Source organism: Vigna umbellata, chromosome 1 (assembly GCF_029865625.1).
Source record: "Vigna umbellata cultivar VRB3 chromosome 1, Vumbellata_1.0, whole genome shotgun sequence".
Taxonomy (NCBI): domain Eukaryota; kingdom Viridiplantae; phylum Streptophyta; class Magnoliopsida; order Fabales; family Fabaceae; genus Vigna; species Vigna umbellata.
Genome location: NC_142165.1, coordinates 43114344 through 43133113, shown reverse-complemented (window position 1 = coordinate 43133113; position 18770 = coordinate 43114344). Strand labels below are relative to the sequence as shown.

At 33.0% G+C, this 18770-nt stretch overlaps 2 protein-coding genes and 1 non-coding gene across 5 annotated transcripts; all 3 read right to left on the bottom strand.

Moving 5' to 3' along the window:
- Positions 1–3102: 3102 nt before the first annotated feature.
- Positions 3103–3174, bottom strand: TRNAT-UGU (transfer RNA threonine (anticodon UGU)). Its single transcript has one exon. It is a non-coding gene; the product is annotated as a tRNA-Thr (tRNA).
- Positions 3175–5234: 2060 nt separating this feature from the next.
- On the bottom strand, positions 5235–8145 carry LOC148205436 (ubiquitin-conjugating enzyme E2 5-like). Its single transcript, XM_088103234.1, has 6 exons — positions 7949–8145; positions 7747–7826; positions 7295–7409; positions 7089–7141; positions 6847–6975; positions 5235–5622 (listed from the first exon to the last, which is right to left on the bottom strand). The coding sequence occupies exons 1-6, from the start codon at positions 7990–7992 to the stop codon at positions 5489–5491; spliced, it is 555 nt and encodes a 184-aa protein (XP_087959360.1). The 5' UTR covers positions 7993–8145; the 3' UTR covers positions 5235–5488.
- A 3805-nt stretch (positions 8146–11950) lies between these two features.
- Positions 11951–18163, bottom strand: LOC148205435 (AT-rich interactive domain-containing protein 2-like). Of its 3 annotated transcripts, none has more exons than XM_088103233.1 (3): positions 17890–18163; positions 16679–17760; positions 11951–13304 (listed from the first exon to the last, which is right to left on the bottom strand). In XM_088103233.1, the coding sequence occupies exons 2-3, from the start codon at positions 17642–17644 to the stop codon at positions 12423–12425; spliced, it is 1848 nt and encodes a 615-aa protein (XP_087959359.1). In that variant the 5' UTR covers positions 17645–17760; positions 17890–18163; the 3' UTR covers positions 11951–12422. The 3 variants fall into 3 exon arrangements, with proteins under 3 accessions (XP_087959359.1, XP_087959357.1, XP_087959358.1); XM_088103231.1 differs by having other exon boundaries at positions 11951–13310; positions 17890–18162; XM_088103232.1 differs by having other exon boundaries at positions 11951–13310; positions 16679–18162.
- Positions 18164–18770: the final 607 nt, after the last annotated feature.

The following is an 18770-nucleotide window of genomic DNA, read 5'->3' as shown; positions in this document are numbered from 1 at the left end:
ATTTCATCTCTGCTGTACACTGACAAACGCACCATGTCACACACTCAGTGCATTAAAAACGCACCAAACGCTGCATGCAGGAGCACCACGTGTCACGTTGGAAGTTTCCAATTCAGAGTTTGGTGTGCAGGTGTCAGCTTGGGAAACGTTCGTTCAAACGAACATTATTTTATCAAACAAAACTGGATTTTCAGAAAACCCTCTCACCTGCACCACGCACTCTTCGTCTTCCTCTGAACCCAAACCTCCATTTTCTCCATCTTCTCTCTAAAGCTTCCAACTTCTCTCTACTGTTAATCTTACGTTACTTCTCCAAACCCGTTTTCAGCACCGTAGGAACATTCATCCAGCTGTGGTCTTCCTTTTGGACCGAACAGAACTGGAATCCAACTGGTAAGTTCCTCTCTTTAGTAGCTGTCCATTAGGGTTTCTTGCGAAACCATGCTCTCGGTTTATGCATGGACTGTATCTGAATAAATTCTGGTTGTGGGTGTTTAGATCAAGTGGTTAGATTGAGTGGAAGGAACTTAAGGGGCTGTTGCGTATAGAAGAACTGTAGTTGAACGTGTGGAAATCATATTTTAGGGCGTACACTGCTATCCAGGTAAGGGAAGCTTATAATTTTAATTGATACTTGCATGTTGTGTAAACTGATTTGCATGTGATAGAAGCATTATGTTTGAGCTGTATGGAGGACCACTGTTATGGATTATGATTCTGATTTTTGATTTATCTGTCATGAACGAGCACTGTTGACTGTATTATATATGTTTGGGTGGTTTGAAACTGCATGTTGGTTTGATTCGTATGAGTGATGGATGAATATTATAATGTATGAGTTATTAATGGGTTGATTGTTGAATGGGAATTAATCTGGAAGTAGAATTTATAAAGTTTAAAGATTTGAGAATTGTTTGAATTATAAAGTATATGTTGAGATGTTGAAATTTGGAAATTCGTTAAGCTTGAGAAATCTGAAAACCTAAATTATTCCCTTGATAATTGACGCTCGTCACTGTACGGTCTTAGACCGTTCGGTTTTTCTTTAAAATAACTTAGAATAGAATTCATTCATTTGGAAAGAATTCTGCTCGAGAGCGAGCGTCCCCAGTTGATGGTCTGAGCGTTCGTCTAGCTCAACAGTATTTAAATATTTAAAACTTTATGAATAAGTAACGCTCGGTCTTATACCGAAGCGCTCGTCCTAAATAGCGTTCGGCCTTATGTTGAACGTTCGTCTTTGATAGCGTTCGTCCTTATGTCGAGCGTTCGTCCTTTATATTGTTCGGCCTTATGTCGAGCGATTCGTCATTCATAGCGTTCGGCCTTATGTCGAGCGTCCGTTCTTAATAATGCGTTCGGTCTTATCACGAGCGTCCATTCTAAATCTCGCTTGGTCTCATACCTCGCGTTCGTACTAATTGAATAATTATTTGATAAAATAGCGTTCGTTCTAAAGTATTAGACATTCATTCTCCGTACGTCCGTTAAATCTCTGGCCTTAGTTTTCATTATGCAACCATCTTCAAATATGATTCTAAGTATTCGTGACAATCCATTGTGTATTAAATCTGGTTCATATTTTTATCACAAATATTTTCTAAGTACCAGTACACTTCAAGTCGAGTCAGTTCATCTAACTGGCCAAATAGAAAATTACGATTGTTGTATATTTTCCTGAGTATCCAGTAACTTTATTTGGACGTTCGTCCTACTTCTTCAATGGATTGAGCGTTCGTCATTTTTGACTCCTGAACCTAATGATGTAAAAGATGATGGAATATGATAAGTTAAAGTGTGAACACTATGAGATCTGAATTTATGATGTTGGATTTTGGACGAGCGTTCCAGGGAGGAACGTCTCATATATATATATATATATATATATATATATATATTGAAAGATTGAATTGGTAAAGTATGACTATGGATAGCTAATGCTGGCTTGGTCCATCCTGATATTCCGTGATGCTCATCTTCACGTAGAAGGGAGTAGTCATGTGTGGGAATGGCAGGAGGTTCTATTCCTTAGGGGTACTTTGGATAGAGCTAACCTCGAGTGGCAGCTGTTGAGGGTATCCCAGTTACTACATCACTCGGGTGCAAGGACGCCTGTAGCTACACGGTTCATACAGTCCGGACGGTCGTCTATTATACTTATAAATTACTATGATGAATTGTGTTAAATTGTATGTTGTGCGTGTGCATTGAAATGTTGAATGAGTATGTTGGATGTATGAATTAAATATTATAAGCTTACCCTTTTCGTTTTCCTTGTGTTGTCAATTGTCCATGTACGTTCGTCCTGTCTTGCAATGATCATCCGTTGTGGATGTGAGCAGATGGTGGTGCATCTCTTGAAGAGATACTGGAAGAAGAAAATTTGGATGACGCAAATCTGGTTAAGGTGGAAGTCAAGGCCGAGCCTTAGAGCGCTCATTAGATTTGTGCTGTAAATGGTAGAATAGTTGTACGTACGGTTAAATGTTTTGTAAAACCGTTCGTCCTGTTTATCTCTGATTTCTATTTTGAACGTACGTTCTTTTGTACTGATGCCGTTAGGCTTTTAAACGCTGAGTTTAATGCAAAGACTGTTTATGTTACTGTTAATTGTAATTAATTCTCAATTATGGTAATTACTGTATTTTGGGATGTTACATATTACATTTTCTAATCGTTGTGTTTCGGTTCTTAACTCTACTTAACTAGGATTAATTTAATGCAAAAAAATTAAATATTAATTAATTTAATAATATAATAAATAATTATTCAAATTAAGATAGTAAAGTTTTTTGGATACGTAATTTAATCAAGTAATACATGTCTTATTTGAAATAAAAAGATAGCTATATTTTATTTTTTCAACAAATAATTTACTTTTAACATTTTACATTTTTTTTAATTTCAAAAATCATAATTTATTTCATATACTATCATATTTTTGGTATTATAATTTTGAATAATTGTAAAATATATTTTTTCTAGTATCTAATAAACAAATAAATATATTAAGATTGTATGTATTGGCACAAATTATTCTTCAGTGAGGATTCAAAACATATTTGAAAACAAAACCAAGAAAAATATATATATAATAAAAACTGCCCTCACGCAGGATCGAACTACGGACCTTCAGTTTACAAGACTGACGCTCTACCACTGAGCTATAAGGGCCAGCTGTTATTATATGCTTAATTTTGATTATTAATCGTTACTTTACATGTGTATAAAAATAAATACCAACATGAAGTAAATGGAAAGTAGCGGACATAATAATAACTAGAGGGAGACATGAATTGATTAAATTAAGAAGGAATGAATAAAATTAACTTTTATATAGATAAATGAAAACATGAAAGCAAAAAGTAAAAAGATATTTTATTATTAAAAATAAAAAAATAAAAGAATATATATATATATATATATATATATATATATATATATTAAGAAAATGAAAAATATATAATAAAAAAATTTCCAAAGGAAAAATGAGGAGTGGAGATTAAATTGAAGGTTTAATAGGTTCGGAGGTCCCTATATTTGTGGGTTCGTTTCAATTGAGTCCTCCAATTTTGAAAGTGATCAATTTGGTCCCTAATTTAACAAAATTGAGTCAATAATACCCTTTCCGTTAAATGCAATGGACGGCATTAACGTTTTAAACATGTGGTATGTTGAAGCATCCTTCAAATAAAACTGTGTAACCTGCAAATAAAAGGATGCCTCAACATACCACATGTTTAAAACGTTAATGCCGTCCATTGCATTTAACGGAAAGGGTATTATTGACTCAATTTTGTTAAATTAGGGACCAAATTGATCACTTTCAAAATTGGAGGACCCAATTGAAACGAACCCACAAATATAAGGACCTCCGAACCTATTAAACCTAAATTGAAAGAAAAATAAATTTCATAGTTGAACTTTATCACATTATATTACGGGTGTTGCTCCCTCTACCACCACAGCCTTCTCCCTCCACCTCCCCTTTACTATTTTGTCCCTCAGTAAAATTTTATTTTTAGAATTATTGTTTTTTAATTTTACTCATTTATAACATATTTCACTGATAAACTACGTAGTTCCTTGTATGAGTAAAATATTTTTCTGCAAAGCTCAGTGATCGTGAAAAGAATTATCAAGCAATCTTCCTCTTGCTTTCGGTGCAGTACGTGGTGTAGTGCGTTTGTGGTGTAATGTGCTTGTGGTGGTTCCTCTCCAGGTACGTAATCATAATCCTTCCAATAATCCTAAACCCTAAACCCTTCCAATAATCCTTCCAATAATCTTTCCAATAATCCTTTAACCCTAAAACGTAAAATGAAAACGAAGCCTAAACGGATGACATCCTTCAACGGATGTCATCCGTTTAAGCTTTGTTTTAATTTTATGTTTCTGTTATTATTTTATTAGATATTTTAATATTTTGATTTATTATTTTTGAATATCTTTTTAATGTATTTTAATAATGTATATTTATATTAGTTTATATTTAAATATTAAAATATTAAAATAATAAAATAATAAAAATAAAAAATTTTAACTTTAAGGATATAATTGGAATTAAAGATAATTGGGGAGGTGGAGGGAGAAGGCTGTGGAGGTGGAGGGAGCAACACCCTTATATTACTCTTTATTTATTACCTAAATGATTTATTTTTCATATAGCTTATTTGGTATTTCCTTAAAATTGGAACAGATATCAGGGTGACTTCAAAGTCAATAAATGACAAATTTAAATCAATTTTAACTAGCGTAAGCATGTAGATAGCTGTTGGTGTATATTTTAATATTAATATGGATTGAAACAGAATTAAATGTAGTGAATACATATTTGAATGCAGAATTCATGTCATTATTCTAAGCATTTATTTGAAATCAAAGTCTAAATTGAGATTCTTCAAATTCCAAATTAAAATACCAGACATTCATTGGTAGGATTGCAACGATAATTGTTAATTATTATTCTTTGTAACACAAAATTGTTTGAAATTATTGCTTGAATGCAGCTTGCATGTAAAATATAAATATCAATTACTTTGAGACAAATTGTAACATTCAAATATCTAAGTAAGTCTTAAGTGGAAAAATGTATTTCTTTGGGAATATATTGACGAATTTACATGTTAGTTTAGATATGTATATATACATTTTTTTTTTTATAGAATTTTTTATACTGTCCCTCTATTTTCGATCTTGGAACATCCTTAAATATTAAGAAACGAAGTTCAAGATCTCAGAAGCAATAGATGCATTCATAGCAGAAGCAGCTTAAACTTCAGAAATTGAATTTTCTAGTCACATAACTGAATACCTTAAACACCTAAATCATAAACCAATTTACACACAACCACCATGGAACAGATAGAAAGGTGTGAAGTTTTCCTTCAACCATAAGAACTTTGTCTCTTTAACCTATTCTTGGACTCGATATAAAATCATATGATATCATGTACAATCAAATAAGACAGGCATTATATGTAAAAATCTAAGGATCTGGTTGCCCGACAATGCCATCATCATCACTAGAGGCATAACCATCTTCACTCAGCTCATCCTCGCTAGAATCTTTCTCCTCTACAGCTCCAATGTCTTCTGGCTTCGCATATTTCTCACAATATTCTGTTCATTGCCTCAAAAAATGAAAATTGTAAACAAAAGCACTTGCTTAGAATATAATAACATATTCACATATGGTAGACATTAAAATGTTTCCCTTGTCAGTCTTTAAACTACTGTCTCACATGAAATCCTAGAATTAAATACACTGGAATATCTAGATTTCTGTGACCATGATACAATATCTAGATACTCACATAAGTGCGATTTTCTTCAATGATCAAAAAATGCCAAGGACAACGAATATATAATGGTATACCAATTTGACATACCAAATTAGAAAGTAAAGTTTAAAAGGATGACAAAACAAAAACATTGGTTCAACATTTTATAAGGAAATAATCACCATTTTTGTAATTTTTTTTCAGAATATTTATTATAATAAGCAATTATTTCTCGCTATACCAAACCTGGCCGGAGATATAGGATCTAAGATTCAATTGATACAAACAATAATAGAAGTTGTATGACAGTAAATTGGAAAGTACTTTCTTTGATCAGTAACTCAGCTTGAAAATGGTCGAGTATGTTAAATACTTTATATTAGCTCAGTTACAAGCAAACTATTCAACATTATACCATGAAATCATGAGGCCTATATTACCATTTGAGTATTGGAATTCAAAAACTCTTCTTTTACACACTCAATATACACTTTTTATTATCATTACAGAGTAGGATTGATCAATGCCAAAGCAAATATCAGAATAGGATGCAAGCAGGTAATGATACTGAGATCTTCAAATTCCCTAGAAGCAAAAAGAAAAAATGATGCCAAAGCTTCCAAACTGCAAGCTTTGATTAGCATATTAAAGATAAGTGACTAGCTGCTGGAATGCTCATTGGCAAGTGAGAACATATTCTAAAACTGTTGGGGAGCATTGACACTTGTGCTTTAAATCGAACAAATCCTTTGGCACAAAAGGAGATTTCAATTGTTGTACTTAATAATGATATTACTAAACATTTGCAATTGTTGTGGTAAGGATTTGTGTTCAATATCAGTTTGTGCCAAAAATGACAGATTCTTTAGTACAAACTTGAATCTTCAAAGCTTTTTATTAACTATTAACCACTTAATGATTTTTCACTCCAATTCAAATTCGATAAAAATAAAGATGCCTGTAGTTATTGTTAACAATAATGCAGGAACCCTCTTACTATTAACATGAATTACCTACGCATGACAGAAGCATTACAGATTTATACAACAGAAAGGATTACCACCTTTGACTCTTTGTTCATATGTAGCATGATCTCGGATCATCAAGGCAGCAGCATCACCATTTAATGGATCTGATGCATTGGGATACAGAAGAAGTTGAGGAAGAAACACCTCAAACACATTAACAAGGTCTGAAAAGAAATAAGGAAAATCACCAAATTTTAAGTAGTGGCAGTAACAAAGCAAGGCAGAATCAAATGCATAGCAAGTATGCATATAATAAAATTCTTGAAACATTGCTTACCAAACATGGGACTCCAAGTCTGGTTAATAACATCTAAGCATACAGAACCAGACCTAAGCATTAGAGGAAACTGTATAAATTAGCTACTGAGTTTTGCAATGTGTTTGTGCAACAGCCAATAGACTTTCCATTGAGTTCAGTGGTGCTGCTTAAATAAGATATAAACTATGATTTAATGAAGTTATGGTTGCAGTGGAACAACTTACAATTCATCAACATTAGGATGAAAAATTTTATTGACAAAGCCAATAGATGGAGACTTATAAGGATAAGCATCAGGTAGCTCCACCCTTACCTTCCACACACCAACCTCATACAGACCTGCACATGATTCCCATTAAAGTGAAAAAAAAAACAGAGAAAATTAAAACAACAATTCACTTCCACCTTTGAAGTTAAACATAGATCCTAGTGCAATTAATCCTCATTGAATAAAATAGCCAAACAATGAATCAACCACATTAGTCTAAGCTATTGACTGCTGATCCAAACACTTCACATTGAATTCAAAGACAGTCGGTGAAGGAAGAAATTTCAATTTCAATGGAGACAAAGTTGGGCCAAAAAAAAAAGATAATCTCAATAATCAGACGAGGAACTGAACAACAAAATAAAAAATAAAAAGTAAAATAACAAAACAAAGGATGCAAAAATTTACTATCTTTAGGTCCGTGGAATTCCACAAAGAATTCTTGCATGCCATCGTTGATCATCTCCACCTTGTAGTCCCTCATCATCCTGATGACCTGATCCATGTCAATCAAACACACCCCAAATGGAAAAAGACAAGAAATTTATGCAAAAAGAACAGTTTCTGAAATTAAAAAAATAAAAATAAAAACTTTGAAAATATAACAGACAATTTCATCAGGTCCATGTCCCTGCGTTTGCTAGGGGAAGACATTGTTTCTCTCTGCGTTTGACTCTTGTTGTTTGTGCGATTCTGCTGCTGCGAAGCTCTGTGGAATCAAAGGTACACATACAAGAAGAAAGGCTGAAACTGTTTACTTCATGTTCCACAAATAAAAAAAAGGCTCAAACCCAAACAAACAAACAAAAAAAAACTGAAAGTTTGAGTTATTTGAAAGTAATGTGAAGAAAAACAAAAAAAACACCGGATTGATTTTATATTTTGATAAATTACTGGTTTAAACTATATAATTCAATCAATTTTATTTTTCAAATCTCCACCCTTAAAAATATATTTTTAAACTTTTTTATACCTGACCTAAAATTTAAAATAATATGGTTAAAAAAGAAGAATTAAGATGATATGAATATTACCTGAATGTACTCATTCTTAAGCATAAAGATCAAGATAATATAACTTGCACAACTATAAAAACTAATAATTAAACCTTATTAAAAAAATTATAAATCAATGACAACATTATAGAGATATCCTTTCAATGTGCTTATGAGGTAGGTGCCTTTCAATTTGACCATTCAATTAACAGAACTTTATTGTGTGCATGAATGACAACATTCATGACACTTTTGAGCTTTATTTGAAGTTTCCTGACAATTTTGTTGATCATATATTCATATTAATACAAATTAAAAATAATAAAAGGTAAAGAAAAAGTACCTACACCAGTAAATATATAAGTGAGAAAGGATTATTAGTTAGCTATGATTATAAATTTTTTTTTTCATAATCTAGAAAAAAAATGCACGGTGTGTCATTGTGTTCTATTAAAAAAAAATAGAAAAAACATATCATTCATAAAAAAATATTATTATAGTTTTATAATTTTTTTATAACTTTGTAAAGTGTTATTTTTTTAATATTAATTTGTTTTTCTTAACTAATTAAGTTAATTTAACATTTTGACTATCTTTAGTTTAGAATGAATTATAACCTCATTTTAACCAGATTCTTTATAATGGCATATTTTTGGATATTTTTTAGTGTTAATTAGTGAAGTTTAAAAAAAATTCTCTCTCTTAATTTCTTAACACTAAGTATAAATACAAAGATTTCTTCTTCCCTTTCTTCAATTGTTTGATATATGAAAATAATAATAATAAATACAGTTGAATTAAATATTAAAATGATTTAAACTAAAATGAAATTTCTTAAAAATTAAAATATTATTTAGAACATTCAAAGTTCATGAAAAATTAAAAAATACAAATAAAATAAAAAATAGTTTAAAACATTAATATTTTATATTATTTATTTCAAAGATGAAAGAAACATTAATATTAGAAATATAATTATAATAGAGTAATTCGTAGTTAATAATTATTTTAATTAGATTTAAAATATTAATTAATTAATTAAACTTTTGAAATATATATATATATATATAGGGTTTGCTAACGCGCGTACACCTGTTTTTCAGTTGGTACATTTTAGCAATGTGTACCGGATTTTAATAGACAAAAATACCCTTATATATTATGGATTCTAAGTTTTAAGGTTAAGGGTATTTTAATAATTTTCATTCTCAAAACTTAAAAAAAAAAAAGAAATCCCCCAAACCCTTACTCACCTCTCTCATTCCTCTAAACCTTTTCTCTGTCATCCCTACTGTAGCCCCCAATTGAAAAAATCAAAAACACTTGCCCTTAAACAATCTTACAAAAAAATGATTTTATAATGAGTTTTCATCTTATAATTTTTGTCTTATCTAATTTTATCCAATTTTCACAAGCATAAAGGAATTGGTAATTTGACTTCGAAAAAATCAGAAATACTCGCTGTTAAACAATTTCTTACAAAAAATGATTTTATAATGAGTTTTTATTTTATAATTTTTGTCTTTATCTAATTTTATCTAATTTTCACAAGCATAATGACATCAAAGGAATTGGTAATTGGCCTGGAAAAAATCAGAAACACTCGTTCTTAAACAATTTCTTACAAAAAATGACTTTATAATGAGTTTTCATTTTATAATTTTTGTCGTATATAATTTTATCTAATTTTTGGCCTGGAGGATTTTTTTAGAGATGTTGATTCAACATATGCAGATGATGAAATTAGAGAGGTTAGTGAAGATGGTGAAATTGAAGAGATCTTGAATGAACATTTGCCTGAAGGTGAATATGTCAATGACTCAACTCTTTACAAAGGCAAATTGTTTAAAGGCAAGTGTTTCTGATTTTTTCAATTGGAGCTATAGTAGGAATGACAGAGAAAAGGTTGGAGTGAGAGAGATGAAAGAGAAAGGATTGAGAGGAATGAGAGAGGTGAGTAAGGTTTCGAGGGTTTCTTTTTTTTTTCAGTTTTGAGAATAAAAATTATTAAAATACCCTTAACCTTAAAACTTAGAATCCATGATATATAAGGGTATTTTTGTCTACTAAAATCCGGTACACATTACTAAAATGTACCAACTGAAAAACAGGCGTACGCTCGCAAACCTATATATATATATATATATATATATATATATATATATATATATATATATATATTCAAGATTTTATTTAAATAGCTGTCAATTTATATGCATTTAATTTATAATTTTAACTAATATTTTTTTGGTATAATACATCATTTGGTCCCTATTTTTAGGGGTTTGTTTCAAAGTAATTCTACTTTTTTAAAAAGTTCAGTAAGACCCCATATTTCATTAAAAAAATGTTAGGTGCAAATGTCACATCGTCATCACCATCTCCAAACAAACCCTAATTTCTCTCCAAGAAACCCTAATCGCCGCACCATCCAGCGTTGTCACCGCCATCTTCGTCGGCAACTGTCATTTCCAACACATCACGCGCCACCACCAAAGCGTCTTCTCCCTTCTGTTGCACCTCCATCACTTTCGCATCTCACCTTCGTTCTCGCGCCACCACCCAACACGATCCCTTACTATGCCGCGACCACCAATCTTCACCCTCGCACCAGGAAAATCGTCGTCGCGCTAACAGTACTGCCGTCCAATCTCCACCACAGAATCGTCCACCACTAACCACCAGCCAAATCACCAGCTGTTGCAGATCATGAATCGCCACTCTTCTCCACCACCAATCGCGCCGCTGCTTGCCTCCACTTGCAACCACAATCAGACCTGCAAGAAAACCGTGGAGACCTAGGGTTTCTCACGTTCTCGTCGCATAGCTTTGGTGGTGGCGTGTGATGCGTTGGAGAGGACGACTGCCGGCGATGATGGCGGTGACAACGCTGGATGGTGCGGCGGCTAGGGTTTCTTGGAGAGAAATTAGGGTTTGTATGGAGATGGTAATGATAACGTGACAGAGAATTTTTTTTAAATTAAAAAATCATTTAAGTCCACCTATTAATGTGTGTCACGTGCTTATGAGATGCCACAGTGGCATTTGCACCGTTATGCTTTTAACGACTTGAGCGAAAAGGACCGAATTGAACATTTTTTAACAAAATATGGGGTCTTACTGAACTTTTTTAAAAGGTAGATTACTTTGAACCAAACCCCTAAAAGTAAGGACCAAACGATGTATTAAACCTATTTTTTAATACACTTTTAATTTTTTTCAATATTTGCTAGGACTAATAATAACATGAATTGAGACAAATTTCATTTCATATTAAAAATATAAATTGTAGTTCAAAAGAATAATTATTTAAGAGAAGGCGAAAAACATGATTTTGTCTAATCCATAAAAGAAGGAGAAAGACATTATGGAGGTAGTTCTATTTCTTTTGAAAAGAAAAGACTCACTTGTTCTAACCAGACAACAAAACAAGGAAACAAGACCACGAAATACAAACCAAAAATGCACAATGAATAGCCAAAAGCAATCAAACACAAAATCATGTAGCCACCTATTTTTAGTCCTAAGGAAAAAAAAAAGAAACAGTCCCCTTAGTTTTGTAACATTTTGTGTAAATTATAAGGAAAATTAGAGAAAAATAAATTCACATTCACCCATACTTCAAACAAAAGGTTGTTCCATTAGAAAAAAATGTCTCAAATAAAAAATATAATTTCAATTTACAAAATAATGACGAGAAATATAACATTGAAAACACTACCTCTGGCTAAACAAAACTGAGTTTACAGCATTAACAGTGCAGCCTCCCAGAAGCATCATGTTAAACTGGTATTCCAACCAACAAATACAATCATCTCCAACAAGATTAATATCGGTCTCAGCAAGTTCTTCATTATGAGTAGAAAAAATGACTCGAACACATGTCCGGATTTGCTTCCAAGTTCCAAAACTAAAAACTCCACAATCTGGTTCTTTTCTCTCAATCTACCTCCCTATAGTGTACAAAAAAATTGCTAGTATGAGAAATGCATTCACCAGTGATCATGGAGGAAGAGTTTTATACAAGTTTGTCTCATACAAGTCTGACTCAGGAAAAAAAACTTTCTCGAGCCACTACACTAATCTTGTCTAATCAAAATTAATGTACTGCTCGCTCAGAGAACACTCCACAAAATCATCATCACCAAGACCCTCGATAGCTTCCATTCCAAAACCTTTGCTCAAACAGCCAAACTCTACTTCATCATCGCTGTCAATATTCTCAGGGGTCACCCGGTTCTGATAGGTTCTTAGTTGAATGATAAACACATTGAAGTAATAGCTCACCAAGTGTCTTCTTGTCTTGTTTGGAAAGTATTTGAATCCATTGTTCCAAAAATATTTAATTTTAGAGGGAACATTTGATCTCATGATATCCTTAAATCTCTTTTCTTCTACAGTTGTCCATTGAAGTGAAACTTCCTCACCCATTCGATCAAATCCCCAATGGTAAAATTCAGAGCCCAATTCAAGCTTCAATTTCATCCTATTTTCAGCTATATGTAATCTAACACACACAACAGAACCTGGATAATCGCAGCTACACTTCTCTTGTCTTCCCCTTCCAAGATCTGTTTCAGTAGCAGGTTCTGTGTCATGTTTCAAAGACCATAGTCGTGTTCCCAGCCATTTAGAGTCACTATCAGAAGCTACACCAGTCCATTCAGGGATTTCAGCTTGAAAACGAGGACCTACAGATACTTGCTTTTTAATAGACTCTTCCCCAGATGATTCATCCATTGCCTTTGCAGTCAATACATCTTTAGTTTCAGTTGTTTTCTCATGAGGACAATTTTCTTCTGCCACCTTATTATGTGAACCTGCCAATGTATTTCGATTGTGAGAACATGGATTGCAGCAAGAGCATGACCGAGATTTAACAGACGAAGGCAGCCTTTCACTGCATCTCGATTTTCCTGTAGCACGGCAATTAAGGGCAACATGATCCTCGAACATGGCAGGTTGTATCTTCTGTTTCTGCAAAACGTATAATTAATTGAACATACTATTTCCACATAGCCTGAAAAGGAATTTCTCACTAAGATCTTGTCTTCTAGCAGAAGCATGTGTTACTAATTTAATACCTAAGTAATATAAATTAGAGTGATTGCTTGAAGAGTTTAAGATTGATGTTATGAGAAATTATAAGAATTAGATGGGATCTCACTAGGAAATGTCAGTCACATGGATCAAATGCCATTATGTTGTATCATACATCATGTATATAGATGAACAAATGGTGGTGTGGCGCAACCTTATAGCAAAAGCCATGGCAGACAAATTAAAGATATATAAGTGCAAACATCCGCTGTAGAAAAGTCTATTCAAACGGGGAGAGAAAAGAAGTACAAAATAATTAAAAATATTAGGTGGTAGTACAAATATTAAAAAGGATAATTAAATATTAAACAAAAAAAAAGTAAAAAAGGAATACAGAATCAACAGAATAAAAGGTAATAAAAGAAAATAGAGTTCAAAACCAGAAATAAACAGAATAGAGAATAATTAAAAATAGAAACATAAATAAAATAATTAAGTATAACCAAGGAAACAGAATTGAAAAGGGTGGCAGTATAATACTAAAAAATAATAACTAAAAAGAAGTATAAATACTAAAAAGAATAGTTAAAGAAAAGAAAAATAATAATAATAATAAAATGGAGCAGAAAAATATTTAACAAGGAGAGCATAATATCATTTGACTTGAGCGAGATTTTGAGATCAAAGAAAATGTCAGATGAGTGGAGGAGGAGGACTTTCTTTCCTATATATAAGAATAAAGGAGATATTCAGAATTGTGTTTACCATAAAGGGATAAAACTTAAAGAGTCATTGATAGAAACCCACAACAAAAATAAAGAAAATAGAAGAATTTGTATTGAGAACAAGGAAATCAAAGGAAAATCCTCAGTACAATTTATGGTCGAGATGTACTTGAAGCTGGGCTTCTTACAAGACGAAAATAGAAATTAGAAGAACAGAAACTTAGTATCCAATTCTGAGAAGAACCAGCTCCTTACTTAGAGAACCCCCAGAACCCACTATGATGGCCTACTGTAGAAGTTATTCATCTTCTACAAGATGGATGGAAATTACTGAAGCAAATAAAGACACATCACATACAGTTTTTAGTAACTTGGGAAAGGTATACATCAAAGTGTCAAGAGAAGTACTGGAGAAGGTTTTGGGAAAGAAAGGTGTTTACTGACTATGAATTATTATGGGATAGGGTAACTTCTAATGGGGCACTCTTAAAGCCACTAAGGACTTCCTGCTGAGTATAGATTCATATCATGATTCAACCTTGAGTCCTTGTATGTTTAATCTAGTATTGAATGTGCTTTCTCAGGATGCACAAAAGGTTAAATCTAAATGCATGTTTTTTGAAAATGAAGTTTTGGTTAAGGAATCAAGGGAAGAGGTTAACTCTAAACACGGGCTTTGGAGATAGACATTGGAATCTAAGGGTTTCTTCTTTCAGGTTAGATTATCTAGAATCAATATTATAAAATGATGATGGAAAAATTGATAAAAGTTGTCACACATAGGGTACAAACTGGGTGATTCAAATAGAAAAAGGTGTTGAAACTTACTTTTGACTGCAAATTACCTACCAAGCTCAAAAAGAAATATTATTGTACTACTATATGACAAGTTACATTCTATGGTACTGAATGTCACACTTTAAAGGGATAACAAGAGAGAGAAAAAATGAAAGAAACCGAACTGAGTTTATTATGATGAACATGAGATGAGACCACAAGCCACGTAAAAAAGGACAAAATATGGAATGATTGTATATGAGATAGGTATGTCATTTCATAACGCCTGCTATACATTTATAACCAGTTTATTTGACAGTAGACTGTAACTAGTAATTTAACCAAATCATCAAAGTATCAATAGCTTACAACCTGTCTGTAAGTTATTAAACATTTAAACAAAATAACCCATCAACAAACTAAAATCAGCATCATACAAGAAATAAACAGATTTGAAGGCAGCAACCTAACATCTATTAACCCAAAGAATGATACCAGTAGATAAAACATAGCAAGTATTAACGCATAACACAATAGGCACATTCAGAGCAAGAGGCTCACAAAAGTAAAATAGTCAGAAGAAACAAACTTTAATCAAGAAATTCAAAATGCCATCTATATAGAAGGTCAATGATTAACCCAGCCTTCCTTCATTATTTGTAATTTATTAAGAAAATATCCCTTTTATTGTAATGTGAACTCTGTAGGTAAAAAACCGCCTATGGCAGTTGGCAAAAAATCCAGCATGCCATTCCTCCATGGCAGTCATTGTGCCACCATTTAACAGCATTAGTGTCTGTAAAGTTAAATGGGTTAAAAAATAATATAGGTTACCCATTTATACTTGATTAAAAGTAAGCTTGCATATGGGAAAACTAAGCTTGTAAAACAGATTTGATTCAAAGTTGTGGATATGGGTAATGTGTGAAATCGACTTCCACATCATTAACGGCAAGTTCTTATAGCACATGGTCCACAGCATTGTAAGGATTGAAAAGTGGCTGGTGTATACAACCATATGAGAAAAAAGATCTATGTCATGATCTGAAACCATGATAACTGGATCACATGAAATGAAAGCATGCTTACCATAATGCTAAAGCTTACTCTCTTTGGAGCAAACTCAATAACGCAATTAAAGTTCTTTAAGGAAACTTCATAACACAATCTTTTTTCTGACTTGATTAAAACTGAAAAATAGTTAATCATTTAAAAATTTCAGCTCACATGAATGTTTATTTCTTTTCATAAGAATTGTTGAAAAATTAAAAGCATAAAAATAGTTGAATTGTGTGAATCATATGGGTGATACGAAATTACATATATTCGTTCATGTTTCGGAAGATACAAAATCAATTAAGATCTTTCTTGAGATACAAATAGATAGATAGCCAAAATGTATCTAATTGTAAAATTTGATTTGCGAATCACAAGATTCTGATAAAAATTATCAGAAGTATTAAGTTCATGCATATACATCATTTACAGATTTTCTAAAATTATCAATATGACTAGATCGACTCTAATGAGGTTGTGAGTCGAGTTTGTAAAGGCACTAGGAGTTTATGCAACTTCACTTGCAAGCTAAGATTTGGTGGGTATGCACAGTTAATATAGGAAACAAACTAATGCAATGAGATCAAATAATTATTACCTTGGAAGAACTAAGCATGCTGTAATGCCTAACAGATAAAATAAAATGATAATCACACATTCAAGCAAAGGATGCTGATATGCTTCAGGATATGAAATGACAAGCAAAAATTCTATGGATAAGCTAATATTGAGCATTGAAGTTTATACCTGCAAAGAAGACAACCCACTGTTTGGTTCATGATTTCTTAGTGACAGAACCTCTCTTGCCTTAAGAAATTGACCAAAAAAGCCCCGGCCTTTATGCTCCTTCCACTTTGATGGTTTTGGTATCGGTCGAGTTAAAGGATCAAGAGGATGTTTTGCAATATTCTTCATCCAGTTTAGCATGCCGGAGAATGCATCCCGCTTGCGTTTGAGAAGGTTACATTCCTTGTCAGCACATTCTGCACCCAAGGTTGCAGGATTGTCCTTAATTCCATTACTGAATTTTTCATTATCGTCACCTTCAATGTGTTGGACATCCTCGGATTTATTATTTTGATCTTTGGTGTCCAATAGATTATTACCATTCTTGTGGTTAACCAAATCAGTGTTTTTCTTTTTTTTATTTGATTTTGACTTGAAAAGTTCATCATCGGCTTTCTTCTTTGGATTTAGACATAACAGGCCTTTGAACTCTTTCTCTATATCCAAGGGCAACCAGTCCAAACCCCAATCACACCCATTATTCCCATTTTTTAAAATCTTCTCTTCAAAAATTTTCTTCAGCCACCTTTCAAAATCATTCAGATACTTATCGTACACTAACTTCACTGGCGAGTAAACTTCAAGGTTCAAACCCAATCCCTTGGTCACCGAACCCCACAATCCATTTTTCGACACCTCAGCATATCCACCCCTTTCCTTCACAAGGGAGAAGAGTTTATACAAATCGAGCTGTTGTCCATCAACCAAAACCAGCAAAGGCCGAGCACCAGCTTGGGGACAATTATCCTTCAGATAAAGAGGGTAAAGTTGATAGAACAGGCATTTTTGTGTAAGTTTACCATGAGGAGCACCATTATCAACATGGCCATCTCCAGGACAACAACCATTTCCAGGAAATTCACCAGCTGTTTCAACTCCAAGGGAATCTAAAGAAGGCCCATTTGAGAATGTTGACCATTCTTCCATGAACTTCGATTCCCTACTTCAATGCTTGATATCTCAAGGCTAACAATCAAAGGTATGGAAAATACACAAAAACGATCCTAGGTTGCCATCTTCTAAGCTTTGATCACACAACCAGACTACAATTAACATAAGTATAAGCTTGTTAAGAGAGAGCAATTACAGAAACTGGTTATAAGTTGATCTGGATGCACAAAATCAGGAAAAATATGAGAATGGGTGTAACCATTTCTGGTTGACGGATTCACCTGGTGATCAAGTCTTTGGCTGGCTGTTGAGGGCATCCCATAATCATATGAAAGGCAAAGGCGAGAGACAAGATCAAAGTTGAAACCTGAAACCTGAGAATATGGAGCATTGATCAGTGGTAAAAAACTGGAGAAGCTGCAGAAGAAACCCACCATAGAAGGACGGAGCTTTGAGAAGCTGATGACAATGACCAAGGGGCAAATTAGAGAAATAAAAGGCCCCTCTTATCTCAGAGTGTTTGCCTTACCTTCCTCCTCTTTGAAATCTAGGAGAAACTTGTATATAAAATAACACATCTATCACAAATGCTAACATTAATATATCTAGGGTTTGTGAATTTTGTGTAGCATTAATATATCTAGGGTTTGTGAATTTTGTGAGGCATGAGCCCAGTGTACTAAAATTATGTCAGAGTCGAGTTGGGTTTATCTGAGCCCAATCCATTAAGATGAGTCCAGTCTACTAAAATTATGTCAGAGTCGAGTTGGGTTTATCTGAGCCCAATCCATTAAGATGAGTCCAGTCTACTAAAATTATGTCAGAGTCGAGTTGAGTTTATTTGAGCCCAACCCATTAAGATGAGTCCAGTCTACTAAAATTATGTCAGAGTCGAGTTGAGTTTATTTGAGCCCAACTCATTAAGATGAGTCCAGTCTACTAAAATTATGTCAAAGTCAAGTTGGGTTTATCTGAGTCCAACCCACTAAAATTATACCAGAGTTGAGTTAGGTTTATTCGAGTCCATCCCATTAAAATTATATTAGATTCAAGTATGTTTTGATAAATATTTATTAATTGGGTGTTGCTCCCTCCACCACCCAGGTGCTTCTGCACCACTCCATTATTTTCTTTTATTCCAAAAATACTCTACATCTCCCCA